At 36.4% G+C, this 18,567-nt stretch overlaps 1 protein-coding gene across 3 annotated transcripts in view; it reads left to right on the top strand.

The window, feature by feature from the left end:
* NUDCD1 (NudC domain containing 1) overlaps positions 1-18,567 on the top strand; it is a 39,848-nt gene that overhangs the window by 6,000 nt on the left and 15,281 nt on the right. For all 3 annotated transcript variants that reach the window (XM_065054264.1, XM_065054265.1, XM_065054266.1), the window contains 5 exons: positions 2,139-2,293; positions 9,837-10,022; positions 11,586-11,769; positions 14,963-15,148; positions 17,797-18,010. In XM_065054264.1, the coding sequence (XP_064910336.1) occupies positions 2,139-2,293; positions 9,837-10,022; positions 11,586-11,769; positions 14,963-15,148; positions 17,797-18,010 (925 nt within the window). The remainder of the gene's footprint in view (positions 1-2,138; positions 2,294-9,836; positions 10,023-11,585; positions 11,770-14,962; positions 15,149-17,796; positions 18,011-18,567) is intronic.

Below are 18,567 nucleotides of genomic sequence, written 5' to 3'. Positions count from 1 at the left end.
AGAAAGGAAGCTTTACAAAATAAGACAGTTTTAGGTTTTCTGTGCTAAAAAAGCTTTACATGCTTCCACATGTGCATTCTAATTTCAGAAGATCAATTAATGTAGCTATACAGGAAGTAGATGACTTGGTTTCACAGAAAGTAATTATCCTGGGTTATATTTGGTTTTGTCTTTAATTGTTTACAGAATATTCACATCATCTCTTGTCGTGTTGGGAAAAATATCTCTGTGATAAAGCTTGATTGTACAAGCAGCTTTAAAACACATTTTCACAACACAACTTTGTAATTTACTTTGAAATATTCTAATTAGTTAAAGTAGAAATTGAAATGAGTAGCAGTCTTTCCCATTATGACAGGTATATTTTCTTCTCACTCTTTTGTTGATATTCTAGCTTTTTTTTGAAGGGCCATGGCTTGGGGAACAGTAATTTACTAATTGCGGAGGTACAGAAATCCCTCCTGTGTGGTGAATATGAATAATGATTTGAGCTGAGTGGAATTAATGCTGTTGGTTTGAAAATATCAACTGTGATTAGGAGACTAATTGCTAATTATATTGTCATTTTTCAAGCATTCTGTGTAGTTCGACTGGATTTTTTTAATTAATCAGACAGTATAATCTTGCATAGTTTCCTATAGCCACTTTTATGCTAAGAGCCACTATCTCTAATGGTGTTTAGTGACCATCAGATGGGTGGCACCGTGGTAGTTCTGCAGTGGTGCTGATTGTGCTGCTGAATGAACCACTGTTTGCGGTAACTGGTGTTCTCACAGAGTAGAATAAGCTGATGTTTCTTCAGTAGGTTTTAAGTAGAGGTAAATAAGAGTGTAAAAAAATCTAAGATGAGGACTACTGGAGGGAGTTGTGAAGGGTACCTGTTACAGGGGTGGATGAAAGTGGAATATACTGGAAATAGCTTTGGTCTGTTTCTGAGCAGAAATGAGGAGACAGTGGAAGCTGGAAAAGTAGCAACTAAACTGTTCCTATGAGCAGGAGCAGCCTTGAGGTGCTTTCCCCCTTACGCTGGGTTTGAAGACTAATCCTCATGCGCTGACAGTTACCCTACGGCTTTCTAGAGGATTTTGCTTGTTGTGTGAAGTTCAAGATAAACTTCCTGTAAGGAGGCCAAGGATCCTGGGATGACTGTGCTGGACAGTGGAGTTCCAGTTTGTCTGAGGCTATTTGTAGAAGGGTGGACTAGACCTCTGCTAATGTCTTTGCTAAAACTTGAGGATTTTCCTGTGTTTTGAGATGCTGGGATTACAGCTGCTTGATCTGTGTGTAGATATGGAATAGGAAGCAAGAGCTGCAGCTAGTTTAAGCAAAAGCTTTGTTATTCTTAGATAACCCCAGTTGTGATTACTGGTAGCTGAGGGGAGGTTTCCTATTTGGAAGAATCTTGCTGAAGTGGATGACTGTAAGTAGCATGCTTCTTGCATTGGAGAAGGTACCATTATAGCGAACAGCCATTCTTTGCAGTCTCTCCGAGTTATAAAAAAGCTTAGTCTGGAATGTTGATGGTATCTTGGACATGTTTCAAGATTTCAATCTCAGTGGGAGTGCTAGGAACTTTTTTTTTGTAATGACCATGTGCTAATTCAGTTTTGTACAGTTTTAATCTTTTTGCCTTGCAAGTGTTGATAGCTTGGTTCAGACTTTTATGAAATCCATGTAGTTAGACAGGATATTTCTTTTGACTGCTGTTTTTTTTTGAGTTACTGTAGAGCAGATTCTTTTTTCTTTACTGTGATACCATGTAAATGTCAGGAATGATTGGTCGTCTTCACAAGCAGATCTAGAAGTAGGTTTTACATAGTTGTTGCATGTGTGTTTCATCTTGTGAGGGTTATTGACAAATTGTGTCTCAGCACATGTTGGGAAGAGACAGTATAGGCCACAATAAATAGTAATAGTTATTAACTGATCACAGTGAATGACTCTCCAGTGTGAATGACCTGCTTTCCAAGTTGATGATGAAATTTTGAACTATTTTCCTTCAAATACACCAGACCTATGTGCTAAGGATGGAAGACTTATTTTTAAATGATTAGTTTGAGTTTCAAATTATTAAATTATAAATAAATAATTGTTAAAACAGCTGTCTCTTTTTTTTTTTTTTTTTTTTTTCCCACCAGCTGTAGCAGAAGCAAAACTTCGTGATGATCAATATACCCTTGACCACATGCGTGCTTTTGGCATGTATAATTATCTTCACCTTGATTCCTGGCACCAGGATAATGTCTACTATGTTGATCAGTTCGGAAGGGTTATGAATCTGTCAGTGACTCTGGTAAGAATTTTTTTTTTTCAATTACTGCATTTGAAAAAGTAGGGAGTAGATAAAGTAGAAAATATGGCAAGGAGGATTTGAATGCAAAAACTGGGAGAAGCTATTGCCAGGAAGACAGATAGGTGGACTAAAATGCAGTTCAACAGGGAGGATGAAAGGATTTTAAGTGAGGCTCCTAACATCTTTTCATTAATAGTATTACATTAGCATTGAAATAGTTTTGCAGCTTCTTCTGTTCTGGGGAAGATAGACATATGATGACAAGCTGAAGAAAAGAGTAGACATGTGTATTTTAGTTGCTGGCTGTTTCTCCCCTGTGCTACTTGATGTTTGTAGTCATTGTACATACAAGGAGAGAAAGAAGCTGTACACATTAGAATTAGAAATGAAAGCCTTTATACACATGAATAGATTAATCTAGGCTTCACTTATGGGAGGCAAAAAGATACTGGTGGTCCTGCACAAACTTGCAATAGAGCGTAAGCAAGCTAGACCAAGTCTGAAAAACATGACAGTTCTGCTTTTATACTGATGTTCTTAAGTAGTTGAACTTTCTTTTGAGTTATTTTAATGCCTGGATGCACTAGTTTCCATTACAAAGTCATTTGTCATTCTGGAGGGGAAAGGGCATGGCTCTGAGAACACTGTGTTTCTGGTACATGCGGTTGTAGTGCTCAGTCATCAAGCAATAGAAGGCTGATCACTGGTGGTAATTTTTGCAGCTATCACAATGTCGTCTTAGCTTTAAATGTATAGTTTAGAGTAAGGCCATATATCTGCCAATTTTGAGTTGTATCCTGTTGAGCATTAAATATATGGTTACATTTTTTCACCACAAAGTAGGACTTTTTTCTTTCATTACTTTGATTGACTCAATCCTTTTGACTCATCAAGTATAGCTTCCTAAATATTCATCTATGCAGAACAAAAAAAAAGGTCCATAATTATATCCAGTTGTTAGCTGATTTAAATAGTGATGCTTCATTTATAACCAGTTATTTGATTAACATTTTATGTTGAGAAAGTTAGTAACATGTAGACACTCTATTCTTATAATGAGATTTGCTCTGGCAGTAAATTATTCTGGGCTGCTGTTTGATTTTTACATAAAACAATGTTAATTTTATATAACAAGTCACTAGAGTTCTGCTATGAGGTGTTAACATAATTCTGGAAAATACAAAATGCGTCACATACAAATACTTTCCTGCTATCTATAGCTGTTACCTGTTCTGTTCATATATTTTGGTGTGGCAGCTCTTTGCAGTTACTCTAATCTGACCCTTGGAATCATGTTGGTTGACATAAGATTAATTAGACTGCATCAATGTTAAATAGGAGGAATCTTTAAATGAGTTGTGTGGAGGAGAAAGTCTTTAACCTTTTGTTAATCAAATTATTCAGAATGACTGTATAATGCTGAGATGTTTAAAGTTCATATTCTTCTCTCTAGACTACACAGAACATTTTGCTCTGCAGTCCACAGAATAGTGCCCTAAATTGACATGACTCCATGTAATTTTCAGGTTTGGAAAGGAAAATGCCTGTTGTCGTGCTACCTTGTGGAACAAAAGAAAACACATGGGCCATCTGTGATTTTTTTGAGAGAGTTCGGCTTAGTCTGTGCAAGGTTCTGGGAGTGGAAATTACTAGGTTAGGGCTAAGCTGAGAGAAATCCTGAAATGGTAATTCTAGATTTTCCAGGAAATACAGATCTACAGAGGATGGTAGGCTGAGAACTGGATCTGCAAAATAGTTCCTTTACTTTTCATAGGACATATAGGGAGTTGGAGCCTTTGGCAGACTCTCGCTGAGACAGAATAATCTTCTGGGGCTTCTCCCAAATCTTTTGAGATTGTCCAGATTCCCAGTAGGAATGTCTGAAAGAAAGAAGCTTGTCAGGGAAAGCCTTCTGTGTACAGAGGCTTTTCACAATCTAACTTTTTGTGTTGTTTTCCTTGTTGGTTAACCTTGGCTTGCTGCCAGGCTCCTGCCAGAAGTCTCTCTCCCCCTCCTCAACAGGATGGGAGAAAACGAGACAGAAAAGCTTGTGGATTGAGATAAAAACAAGAATATCGCTTGCCATCGGAGGCAAAACAGACTCAACTTGGGGGAAATGAATTTAATTTATTGCCAAATAAAAGTACAGTAGGATGATGGGAAACAAAGCCACACGAAGCTCCTGCTGGGAGCTTGCTCCTGCATGAGCTTTCCGTGGGTGGCACGTGGATACCTGCCCACTGTGGTCTTCCACAGGCTGCAGGGCGACAGCCTGCTTCCCCATGGTCCTCCGTGTGTACTGCAGGCGAACATCTCTCCCACACCATCACTTCTGCTGAGGGGCTCAGCTGCCCCCGTGGTGAGGCCACTGGAACTGGCCGTGCCCAGCACAGGGCAGCGTTGGCCTCCCCTCACGGGCACCCTGCAGCCCCACTGCCCCATGGCACAGAGCCACAGGACGTTCCCTTAGCAGGACGACACTAAAGCCTGTAAATGTCTTTCTTAGTAGATAAAGTAAGTAAAGGATTTTACAACAGGCAGCCATTTGCGTTTTTATATGCAGTAAATTGAAATAATAAATATTCTTCCCTGGGACTGGTGAGTCCATTGGAATCTTCAAGAAAATGGCACTTGGTTTAATATCTTGTCATGAGTTTTAGTTCCACTGGACTGAAATAAAAAGCTGCCGTCTTGTGTCCTAATACTCAGTTCAGTGCTGTTTTGCAAAGGAAACACGTTTGCGTATGTATAAAAGGGAATGTGTATTCAGAAATATCAACAAGGTGTTTCATTACAAATGTGCCTGACCATATTAATCACATGTATATTACAAATAATGTTTTCAGCCAAGTGTAGATTACAAGTTAGCAGCAGCCAGAACTAAAATTTATGTCAGTCATCTTTCAAACAGAAGATGAAACAGGTTACCATGCTTGTTGTAAATCCAAAGTGAAAGAACACATAGGCTTTTTAACACGTAATTATTTCTAGTTCTGCTTCCTGTTCCTGTTGCAACTTAGCATGGCAGTGTGTTGTCCGTAAATCACAAATTATCCCTGCAACTTATGTGTTTAAAAAGATGTCATCTGTGAAGGCAAAAACCATAGATAATACTTTGCCACTTGCTCAACATCAGACATAATTGAAAAAGAAAAGTAATCAACATGAACAGTTTTTCTAAGTCAATGGATGGGTATCCAAGCAGGGTTTTTTTATACCAAGTTGGGAAAGTTGTTACCCTGACTCGACTGGAAATACTGTATAAATGCTTTAACATTCTTCTAGTACAGCTATTGGACTTATTTCATTCCATAAACCAGAATCAATCATTTATTTTCAAGACCGAATGACTAGTGTTGTGATGGGATTACTGAGTTGGGTTTTTTTGGGTTGTAGGGTTTTCTGCATCTGACCTGACTTTTCTAGTTGCTTGATATTTGTAATACCAGAATATAGCTGGAAAATAATTCAGAGTTTTCTCCTCTAGCAGTTAAATATGTGGACTTGATTTCTTGACCTTCAGCTCTTCTTGCACAGATGACTTTGTTTCTTTTTATATTCAAATAATGGAATTGAGAAATTGTTGCAACTGTAGCTCTTCTCACAATTGAAGTCCTTAATGGTATCTGTATTTTCATGTTTCTGAATACCAGTAAGAATTAGCTGTGAAATGCTGTTTCTGTAACTTTCAGTTGACTTAAATTCAGAACAACTGTTGGTGGCACCAGAAAGAATGTAGGAATTTTGTTTGAAACAAGTCAGAATAAGGAAACACATAAAGAATAACAAAATCTTTCCAACATCTGTATCAGAGTTTTAAACACTTGGCTCTTCATTATTCAGAATGCTAGGTGTGGACATTTTTGCACAGTTAGAGAGATGTGTCCAGTGCCTAAATATTTTGATTTTTCATAAAACCAGAGTTGTTTTGTATTCATTATGTCCACCTTGTAGAAGTTGCCTTATAACTTACAGCTTTTATTTTTTTTTTTCTCATTCCCTGTGTTTTCCTTGAAAATTCATTCTTATTTTAAATCTCTTGTAAAGTATCACTTGTTTATACAGTATGACAAACTGGTTTTGGCTTTGGAACAATACAATTTCTTAATACAACTTTAAAAAATTCAATCTTTCAGGCATGCCAAAGAGCCTCAGTAAAATTTCACTACTTAGCTGTGTAAGCTAAGACACTTACTTAAATGGAGCCTGGCATGAGGGATTTGGGAACAGTGAGAATTTTTAAGTTTGCATTTTACATTTTAGCTATTGTACCTGCACACTGGCTCCTTATCCTTAGCACATGGAGAACACCCTGGTTTGGTCTGCCTGACTGCCTGTGGAGGAACCGTTTGCTCCGAATTTCTATACAAATTTGAAATCTGAGCTGCTTAAAGACTCAAAATCAGGGTTAGTGTCATAGGCAGGTGCGGCGAATGAGCTGCTGAAAGGAAAACGGTTGTTGTAATAGTGAAAGCAGCCAGATGAAATCTGGAATAGATGAACAGAGTGACAGTGGCCAAAAGGAAGCAGAGTGCGCTGTCAAGAAGTGTAGAAATGGGTAGAGCTAGGACTAAAGGCCAGTGGAAGAGATAAAAGCGAGACATGGTAGCGGAAAAATAATTAAACAACGGAGGAATCTTTGTAGGAAAGTGAAGGGACATGAAGAACTGGATCTGACGAGAAACTGCATCTAGTTTTTTCTTAAAGAAACTGTGTTGCTGTCATTTAAATGTAATAACAGGGAGTAAATCTGACTTCTGTTAAAATGACTATAGTTGTTTTAGCCAGTTCTTACTAGTATAGTACATGACTGTAGTATCTCAGCATCCCCTCGTACTTCTGCAGTAGGGAGTTACTATTAACCCCTGTTAACCAGCTGCTGAACAGAGAAACAGTAAGTCAAAAAGCAAATCTGACACAGAATGGTTTGAGGCCAGATTTTGTTTCAGCTTTGAGCAAGTCAGTCATTTTAATTGTCAGACTGAGATCAGAGACTGTTCTAATAAATACCTAAAGTTAAACTAGTGAGCAGAAATGTGAATAAGGGTATTTCCTTTCTTGCCTATTGAGAGGGAGGCTTTATAATGTGTACTGAAGGTTGTTTTTCACTCATTCAGGTGGTGTATTGAGTCCTGACATTCCTGCTTAGTGCTGATCAATCTGATGTGGGCTTTAGAATATTAAATAATTGATAGTTGATTTTTTTTGTTTGTTTGGTTTTTTTAAATACATCCAAAACTATTTGAAATGTATTGTTAAGATTAACTTGAAGCCCAACAACAATGTAGACTTCTGTAATAATAGAGAGAATAGACCTGTAAATCTCTGTTAACAGGGCTGGTGTTTCCTTTTTCCGTGATAAAATGCATGGGATTTTGATTACCTTTTTTTTTTCCCCTCTCGGCACAGTAGTCAGACAACATGCTAGTTGCAATGGAATGATTTTATTACAGAAAATACTGACTTTCAGTAAAACCTTAAAATCAAGTAAAAGATGACAATGACAAAATTCTTTGTACCTAGTGTTTGTAGGCTATTTTGGTTTGGTTTGGTTTGGTTTGGTTGTGGGTTTTTTGTTTGTTTGTTTGTTTTTTCTTTCTTTTCTTCCTTCCTGAGTGTGTTATAAACTAGTGGAATACTTCAAGGGGCATAGTGATGCAACTGAATCTACAAAGTAACCCTGAGTGCTTTCAATAATTAAAAATCAAATCTGCATCTTTTCCGTGGCAGGTTTCATAGTAGCCCTTGTGCCTTTTTGTAGTACACAGTAATCTCTATATTAGAGTTCAAGTAGGCCCAAGAGGCAAGCAGGCTATTTATTTGTCAGCTGGTCTCTTGCTGTACTTTATTAAAATGGTACTTACTCAAATCCAGTTTATCTTGCTTGCTTTCAAACGTGTTTTAAATGCACATCTGATTTTTAGTGACAACTGGAAAATGTGAAGGATTCAAAATCCCCTCAAATAAAGGATTCTCAACAAGTCAGGCCATCTTATGCTTTGCATGCATAAATGTGCTCTTTCCGTATTGCATACATGTGCACAAGTGTAAAGAGCTTGGTCTTTTGTATGTATATTTTTGACAGCCTTATTTCATAGTTGCGAATGAGTTTCTTTTACTATAAGTAGATCTGTATGTACATGATTTCCCCCCCACCTCCCAAGGTATCCATTGCTTGAGTGAAGACAGAGGGACACGAGATGCCTAGAAAGTATTATAATAATTTGCGGCTGAAATTTCAGGACCTTTAATGAGACGGTGTTTTAATCTTATAACTTCTTGGATATTCAGAGGTTACTTCAACTCACAAGAGGTAAATCGTAGTCCTAAGCAGGTGGTGGTTGTGCTGGCATCCTGCAAGCCAGGTCATGAGGAGTTACAAAGCCTTATTCAGGAACGAAAGAGTTTTATGTAAGAGTGAAGGAACAAGATAAAGAATAATCCCTGAAAGATATCCTGGAAGACATGCCTTTGTACTTAATGACAACAGTTGGAAATCCAATTTACAGCATGAAAGCAAGTTCTTCTGTTAGAAGTAGCAGGAAATGAAGGCGGCAAGACTGTACTAAAGCAGGAGTTATGAGAATGATTACTAGAAATATAGATGAAATTGCTAATCTGGCATTCATTTTGTACTATTATTCAATCAGTCTGATTTGTGTAAATTTTATACAGCAGGAAAAACTGGATTTTTCCTTTAATTATATGTGTCATTAAAAAAAAAATCCATTTGTCTTTATTGTTCAATGGAGGATTGTGTCTGTGCACTTTGCTCACTATAGTGTCTCTGTTTATTCATGCTCAAAAACTATTTGTGCTTATAATTTGGCCTAAAAACAAAAAATGAGATTGCAGTGGGTCACTGGTACAAGATGCTAAATAAATTTATCCTGATGCATAATATAATCATAACGTGATGGAAAAGTTATTTGAAAATATGATATGAATTAGTATAGCTTTTCTTTGCTAGCTAATCACAACTGTTACTTCTCTAACTTATTGACTAAAGTAACCACTCTAAGAAGGCTGAGATGTCATCTTGAACATAGCAGTTGTGCAAGAGAATAGGCTAAAGTTCTTTCTAATTTAGAAGTGACTTTTTATGAACTAGTTTGAGTACAATTCTGGTGCTTTCAGTTCTTTTAACTTTGGCTTTAATTTTTTTTAAAGTCTCCACATTTTTAATGGGACTAGAATTATTTGATGTAAGGTATTAATTATATGGAGATGTAGGGGGAAAGAAGTGAAAAGTTTTTTTAATGCAAAATGTAATCAGTGCTGTAAAATGGAAGTGAAAAAAATGGAGTGCTGAAATATAATTTATAGAACACTCATGTTTTCAGTAAATAGAAACCCACTCAATGATGAAACTCTACCACCTTTTCCATATATGTGGGAATGATGCTTGCTGCCCGCTTTTTTCTGAATATGCTCATCTTCACAAAGAAACCTGGTGAATTGCTGCTCAGATTTGTTGTTTTTAATATATACTGAAATTGATAAATACTTCATAAGGTCTTAGTGTGTGACTGTTTGCTTATAGGACACTGCTCTACAAAAACCAAGAGAAGTTTTCAGGCTACCTACGGATTTGACAGCTTATGATGATCGCCTCTGTGCCTCAATGCACTTCTCATCTTCCACGTGGCTCACCCTCTCTGATGGAACAGGAAGGCTGTATTTAATTAAATCAGGCAAGCGTGGAGACAGTGCCTCTGAAAAGTGGGAGGTGAGTCTTGCAATATCATATTTAAGAATCGTACCTGTATCTACCAAATAATTCTTATATTTCATATGAGAATTGCACATATGTGATGTTGTGAAGAATTAAACTTTAAATCATAACTGTGTCACTGATACAGGATTGTGTTCAAGTGTAAAAATAATTGATTTTGATACTAATGACTAAATTTGCAGGAGCTCAAGTATATGTCCTGAAGTGGAAGATTTCAGCATGATAGATTAACTCCTTCCCCTGCATCTTTTTAGAGTTCAGTGACTGGGAGATGGTCATCCTGTTCTTCAGATGGTTGATAATGAATGCCAACTGGTTTTTATTCTGTTCTGTGTGAGAATGCTGATACATAAATAAGTTACACTAGAGTTGCCAGTGTAGCAAAACCACGACATTCATATGTTGAGGTTCTGTCACCATTTAAATTCACTTTGAGTATTTAGAGCACCCAGTGGTTTACAGCAATGCTAACATGCCAGCCCCACAGATGTTTAAACTTTTATCATGTTTCAGTAGCAACAGCTGGTTTGAGCCTGTACTCGTTCAACCACTACAGCTGGAGTTTCTTCTCTTTTATTCTTTTGTTTTCATGTGCCAATGTTCTAGCAAATAGAGAATGTTTTATTTCTTCTTCTCCTCTGCTGTTTGGATTCATTTTGGTTTTACGTTCGTGGGGTATTTGCTGGATGACTGATTTTTTGAGAAAAGCTGAAATACTTCGTTTCTAGAATTGAAACTTCCAGCTATAGGTACCAACTGCTAAATGTCTCAAGCTACAAGACTTTAAGTCCTTTTGTATGAAATTATTTCATGTTTACAGTGATGCTTATTACCCTTTCAATATGACAGTAATATTTACATATTCTGCCTACCTAGTCCCATCCAAATATGGATGGATTTTTCCAAACTGTGTACATAAAAATTAAAACACTTCTAACCCTAGCTCCTCCTAAATGTTAATATTATACACCATAATTTAGTTATAGGCCTTTGTTTCTGATTTTGCTTCATAAACTTGATAGAGAAGGAAAATTTTCTCTCTATATATATAGACAGTAGCCAGACAAAGAGAGTCCCCCTCTCCTTGGTACTCATTGATGATGAAACACTGGCAGCAATGAACTGGACTTTTTTATCTTCTTTTATCTTCTTTTTATCTTCTTTTATTTTCATCCTGAGTATGAGACTGTTTTCCCTAGTGGATGCACTGTGTTGATGGGTCCTGTTCTGTTCATCAGTTGTTGTACCTCGCTTATTGTGGTAATAAACAGCTGTAATGCAGATGGTTTTGTGGATCTTTGTGCTGTCTGTAGTGGGTCCTTATGATGATTTTATAATATAACCAATAATAATGAAAAGCATTTCAGAACAGTGGCTTGATAGCCAAGGAACGAGGAACTAGAAATGTATGACATTTGTGGATTCATATTGTCAGAGAGGTTTGTGGGAAGCAAACTTTAGCTGATTTGACATTCACTGAAGCCTTTCACTGGTTTCTGAGAAAGAGCAACACTTTCAGTTTTAACTGACTGACTTTACTACATTTTTGTCTTTTAGATTGTGTTTAATGAAGAACTAGGAAGACCATTTATTATAACCCACAGTGTTTCATTCGTAAAATCGGATATGCATTCAGTAGCTGTGCTGCTGCTTAGGGTAGAAAAAGATGAATTGGACACAAAAGGAAGTGGATTCCATATTACCTTGGAATGGATTACAATTGCAGAGATAAGCAAAGAGGGTAAATGGTTTACATTTAATTATTGCTGAGTAATGTTTTTTTAAAAAATCATATTTTAATTCTTTTGTCTTAGAGGTAGGTGGTTCTTCAGGTTCTGATATTTCATTTCCTCAAAACGTCATCTTGGATTTTACCTAGGTAGTTTTCTTGAGACCAAGTTATAGGTTGTAGTCTTAAATTCTGGCAAACATTTGGAAGATGGGTGTGTGATTGATGTAATTAGAAAACAAGATAGAATTTTACTTTGTCACGTTATGAAATGCAGTTACTGTTTAGCCTGATCTTGTGGTTATACAGAACTATTTCTAACTAACGCCTGTTATACTTTTCAAAATGTTGTACAGCCAGATATGGGGTTTTGTTTGGTTATGTTCTGGATTTTTGTTGTGTTTTTAGCCTCGATTAACAGTGTCATGGGATTGGAATTGGTATGAGATAAATATAAGAAGTGTAGCATGAAAAGTAACTACTGCATATTCTAGGTTTTCCTACAATAGAAGAGTATGAAGTTATTCAGTTAATTTTAGATCAACACATTAAAAACATGTATTAGTACTTACCAATTAATGTGTTATCTTAATAAAGTTTGGCAAAGAGTGATTTATCTGTTCAATACTTACATTAAATATCATTGTTTCCATACTTTCCATGTCTTTCGATACAAGACTTCATGCTTCAGCATCTAATTAAAGATGTGTGGATTAAAAAAACCTTTTGGGGAAGACTGTGCTACGTTCTTGTTCACTGTCTTCTGAAAAGTATAATTTTGATACCGATAGAAACAAGATCTTTAACTACTTGAACTAAGGTTGTTGATTGCATACTGTGACTTTTCCTCAGTCTCCTGCAGATATAGCATGGATAGGAGAATGAGTGGCTTCATTCACATTGTCTACTGTTGAAACCTTGGGTGATGGAAATATTTCTAAGAGAGCGATAACACCATGTGAGATTGTCTTATGCTTTTGTGGCCAGCTCTAGAAGAGAAAGAAACCTCTGAACATCACTGGCTGTATCTTGTAAGAAAAATTAAATCAGCAATACTGCCAGTCTAGAGCTGAAGACCATTGCTTAAGGAAAGCACTAACACAAACTTTTGTTATATTTTATAATACTGTAAATTTCCCTCAACAAATTATTTTTGCAATGTGTTTTAAAACTTAAGAGAAATGTTCATGGAATGAAACTTTTTCCATAAAAGTGGATTTAAAAATCTTTCAAAAGTCTGGTCACTTCTCCAGCATTTCTGAGGTACAGACAAATTTCTTTGTGATTACAGTCAGCAGAAATGTAAATAACAAGATTCAAAGCAAACTTTAATTATGAACAGACAAGTAAGTTTTTATCTATTTTAAATAAACATGTTGCGGATCAGATCTATGTTTGAACCAGTCTCAAAGATGAAAGCTGTTTTGAGAGCTTAGTATACTTTACTTCCTCTTCCATTAGTAGGCGATTGCTATGCTCAACTTTTCTTGAAACTCTGCCTGTTCAAAGTTTTCTCTTTTCTGTAGTTAACTGATGTTTTAGGAATCCTTATTGTAAAAGCTTGAAATGAAGAACCACGATGCGGCTTTATTATACTCAGAAAATGTTACATGCTTAGCGTTCTTCTGACCTTCTTTACAAGACAAATATAAGCTTACCAGAAATATCATAAAGACATACTTAATAAACGTAAAAGTGTTGCTGATTGATTGAAAATACTCTAGGAAGGGTTTGTTCACACAATAACAGGTTGTGAGGTTGCAGAGCCTTCTAATAGGCGAGCAAATGCTGTAAGAGAGACGTGCAAACACATTGGCGATGTTTAGGTGCACAGGTACATTGGGTCAGTCAAATAACAGCTCATTCAATGAGTGCCGAATGTCCCACTACAACAAAGACGTGTTCCTTGTGGCCATGTATCTAAGCCGAGGTAATTTATTAATCTTTAAAGCAGGTTGCCTTGTTGCCTGGAGTCTCCTGATTGTATAGATCTCTTACTCTGTCTCTAATTGGAATGGCTGAATCTCTAATTATTATTATGAATAATTAATTTATAATTAATTATTACCCCACCTCTGCCCTGACCAAACTTTTTAGGAAAAAAGAGGGGGCTTTAAGTAACACCACTAAGTACTACAATTGCACTATAGTCTGGTTACTACTCTTCTTGCTTAGCAAACAAGATAACCCATTGGGAGGTCCTAAAGTATAGCTGGCTTATCTGTTTTTATCTGTATTCCCCTATGACTTAAGTGTTTCTAAGCTTAACATTGGGGTCAAACAGGAACACATTTTGGAGTTAGTACGTGGTATAGATGATCTTTACCATCATAATCTGGTCTTGTCTAATGTCTCTGCTAATGAGTTCCCAGCTTCTTTCAAGTGAAGTAGTTACAAGTACAGTAATTTATTTTAATGAAGATACAAAGCATAAATGTTAAAAACTAACCAATTTCTGGGGATAATTGTATCACCTGGTATAATTTTATCAAGTTGTTATTTTTTTTGTTAAAAATCTCCATTTGTACAATCTGTTATTTTTCAGAAGTTGATCAATTACTGAGGACTCTATGGGCAGTTAGATTCTAATGGAAAAAGAAAAAAGATGTTTTACTAAAATCTGTCACCTTACTGGTGTTTTGAGTCATCGGTTCTCATGTGTTTGGGAGCACAGCAGGCAGTGGCATGGTCCTTGACACCAGTAGCTCATCTCTGGGGCCTCCCTTTAAAGGGCAGTGCTTTACAAAAGTTGAAGAAGATCTGCATTTTCCATTATGAGTAAAGTGTTACCACTAGCTATTTCATTGCATCTCAAATTTATACAGCAGCTCAAAAAGTATCTGGAAAACTTGTTTGTATAGAGGCTGTGAGGGGTTTTGTGAATTGCTGGGCCAGCTGTGATCAGCAAAGCCATCATAAGAAAAAAGGGCAATCATAGAATCATGATCTTCCCAGAGACAGAGTGAGACTGACAGGCTGGTAGTTTCCAGGATCCTCTTCCTATACTTTTATAAATGGGCAATGTTAGGCTAATTTTAGGGTCTACATATTTAACAAACTCATGGGAAAACAAAAGATAAGTTTCTTTTTAAACTGTGGTACTATGGCTTAACTGGTAGGATTGCTTAGTGGTTTTAAGTGTAATCAGTATAATTGTCTTTTAGAAAAATATTACCACTAAGATTTTCTTTTTTTAATTGTATAGGTGATGATAGATATGAAATCTTTAAAAGGAGAGTTTTACAAGGAAAATCAGTCCCCCATTATGCAGCAATAGAGCCGAGTGGCGATGGTCTAATGGTTGTTTCCTACAAACCATTCAAGTTTGTGAAAGATGAAGATGACAAATTAGAAGAAAATGATGATGCAAAAGCCACAAACGAAAAGAAAGGTAAGACTTATCTGTCAGATTATGATAGGCTACTCTCTCTTTTGGCTTAGAAAATAGCTTCTCAGTTCAACATCCCTTTGGAAATTCTAGCAGTAAATGTTTTTCTTGATATGTCTTTCAGCCTTTTTTTTTTTTTTTTAGGGCAGATTGTCCTTTTATTTTCACCCTGGAAAGCTGTATTGTGCATAAATGTATATGGGAAGCTTTTTTGTATAGGAGACACTTAAAGGATTTTTTTGTCCTAAGGAAAATGATATTTTGCGAACAGAACTACACTAAGTATTTGCTAGTAGTTGAATTGCTGAGGTAGCACCTAAATTTAGACATCTGGCTGAAGTACTCAAATTAAGAAGCCAGTCTTCATAGATGAGAGTGGGTGATGTGGCCCCCATTGACTCCCCCAGATAGTAGCTCATCAGAAAGCTCTCTGTTATGTCATTTAGTCCTGCCTTTCTAAATTTGAAAAACAAACAAACACTAAAACCAAACCAAACAACTCCGCCCCCCCAAAAAAAAAAAAACACCAAAAAAACCCCACAAAAACCAAAACCAACCAAACAAAAAAATACAACAAAAAACCCAAACTTTTTTGAAAGAATGAGAGTCCTGTCAAAGAGTATCTTTTCTCCAGTGGAAAAGTAATTCAGAAAAAAAAATGAACTTCAACAAAAGGCACACATTCTTTTTTTTTTACTTTGAGAACAAAACAAAATTAGCTATGTAAAATCCTATTAATAAAATTGTTTTATCTTAAATACCACTGAGGTCTGTTATGTTTATGTAGTTATATTTTATTGTTTCAAATTTGGTTTTTGCTTCTGAATATGATGCATGGGTTAATGAACCAGTCCTAACTGAATGATTCTAATACAATCTGTGTCGATGGTGTGAAAATCTGGGAAACAATACAAAAAGTTGAATTTTCTTGAATGTATTAATGTTATACATTGTGACAACTGTGATGTTGTACCTGTAATTGTATTAAGAGTAGTGTGTATGTATAAATGTTGAGGCAAAGGAGTTCTTCAGTACACTGAGCACCATAATGCAATGTCTATGCAGTTATTGCCTGAATTAGCTAGTTCAAGGTTTTAAGGATTTTAAAAGCTTCTTGAGTTGTGTGCCAGGTGCGATTAAAGAAACAGTAAAGGGTGCTATATAGCTCTTAGGATAGCTGATTTCATACTTGTATCTGCACACGTGGTATTGCCAAAGCCAAGAAATCTGTGCTGTGTAGAGTACTGTTTGCAGCAATACCTTTAGAAAACTTCTCATAGTGCAAAAATCTAATGGTAGAGAAAGTACTGACTCCTGAACTCCTAGTTCAGAGGGAAGTCTAATACCTCTTTAAACCTAATGTAGGCTGTAGTTTTGGTTATGTAAAATTGCAGGCATAATAGAGATCAGATAATGAAACAAAATGTGCTAGCAATAGAGTTCTCATTTTTATAGGATTTTACAAAATAGATAAATATTGTGGTGGTTATGTTGCACATCAGTGTTTTGGTTTTTAATTTGTTCCTTCATAGTCTCCTCTGCATGCTTTTGACAGCTTATAAGAAGGCTGTCTTGAAGACCAGGCAGAGAAGTCTAAGCTACTTACTTGGTGTCATTCAGTTACCTTATAAACTAAGACTGTTACTATCAGACACAACCTGTGTCAAAGTTTAGAATTTTGAAGGCCATCATGTGTCAGATATTCATAATCTATGGGAAGTGTATTTGTGGCACCTGTGACTGATCCACTGCAAATAAGGAACCTCAGGGTAAAGGACAGCAGTGTCACAGTCCTTCAGAGTCACAGCTGCTGACATGAAGCTTAGATTAACTAACTCTTGTGTTGTGACTACTTGAGAGCTTCCAAAGGGCCTGTCCATACTTTACTTTTCCTCTAAAAAGGAAGGTAATGTATACAAGATTGCTCTTTAGAAAATGAATGCAGCTGTATTTGTGTTTTCTGTGACCAACAGTGCACTATCCAGTTATGCTGTCATAGCCTGCCTTTTGTATAAACATTTCTGTTAAAAGGCCACTTCTTGTATAGCAGTTTAATTAATCAAGATAGACATCAGGCAGATTCTAGACGCGGGAGCAAAAGGCAAGCATTACCTCTGGGCAGGCAGTTTTATTTCGTCTCCATCAACTGAGGCAGACGAACACTACTTGGTCTTCTCCAATAATTTCTGTTAGTAGTCAGTGTAGCTTCAGGCAGAGTAGGGAGGAAAAAAAGTTCACATCTCTAAATGTCATATGCTTCTGAACATGTAGTAGCTTGTCAGTACCACTGCACCTGATGTTTCTTCAACCAAATTATTAATTGTTAATATTTCAGTGTATTTAAGTTTGTTCTGTTTCTCAATTTTGTATGCTACAATAAACTTAGAGTAATAGTTAATGCCAGTTTTATAACTCTGTCAATGGATTTGAGTATACACATGAATATAAATTGCCCTCCAGATGGGGGACAGAGATAAACTTGATTGCTAAAAAGTGATTCTTAAATCAAAATATATTTTATGTAAATTGTTCAGAGTGAAAGTTAATTTCTACTCTTTCAGGAAGTTCTATTGCGTACCTCCCAGCATTGCGTGCTGTGGAAACCAGGACAGAATTTGTAATCTAGTTTGTCTTTTTCTGCATGTTTCCAGTTGTAGACCCTCTCTATTATTGGCAGCAGACTGAAGATGATGTGACAATAACAGTTGACATTCCTCAAGACATCACTAAGGATGACATAAAAGTACACTTTTCCCCTGATAACATACGTGTTACTCTGAAAGACCAGCCTCCTTTGATGGAAGGAAAACTGTCTTCCTCTGTGGACCATGAAAGCTGCACCTGGATAATTAAAGACAACAAAAGGTGTGGTATATGATTTTTAGTTTTCCCATTGGTAGGAATTGATTTTAAAGTGTATACTGCATCTCTGACTTCTGACCCATCTGAGACTGGACTCATTTAATGCTACACCCTGCATAAGTCCTTAAAAGAATTTGTCTCCTCTGCTGAAAATAATACACTGGCTATTGCAATGCTGTCTCACAATACTTGTTCTTTAGCTAATCGTGAAAGTAATCCCCTCCTATTATGGTTACTTGCTCATAAGCCATATTACCACCTATTTTCTACAATAACATATAGCGGCTTTTCCAAAAGAAATTTTCCTGTTTCAGAAAAAAAGTCATTATGTGTAACTCTCTTGTTCTGACATTTATACCTGTATCAGACCAGGAAATTAAGAATTTCTACTATTGAGCTGTGAAGCAGAGTTCTTTGCAATATTAGACTACATTGATGCTCATAATGTTAACCTCCTCACATTATTTTCACATGCTTTGGCTGTTTTTATTGGCACCAGAGTTAATGTCCTGTTCTAATGTTGTCGGTTGCCTTTCTAAAACAATATTTTGTGATATGAG

This window comes from Columba livia, chromosome 2, assembly GCF_036013475.1.
Source record: "Columba livia isolate bColLiv1 breed racing homer chromosome 2, bColLiv1.pat.W.v2, whole genome shotgun sequence".
NCBI classification, from domain to species: domain Eukaryota; kingdom Metazoa; phylum Chordata; class Aves; order Columbiformes; family Columbidae; genus Columba; species Columba livia.
Note: the sequence above shows the minus strand (reverse complement) of the source record. Positions and strands in the feature narration are given on the sequence as shown.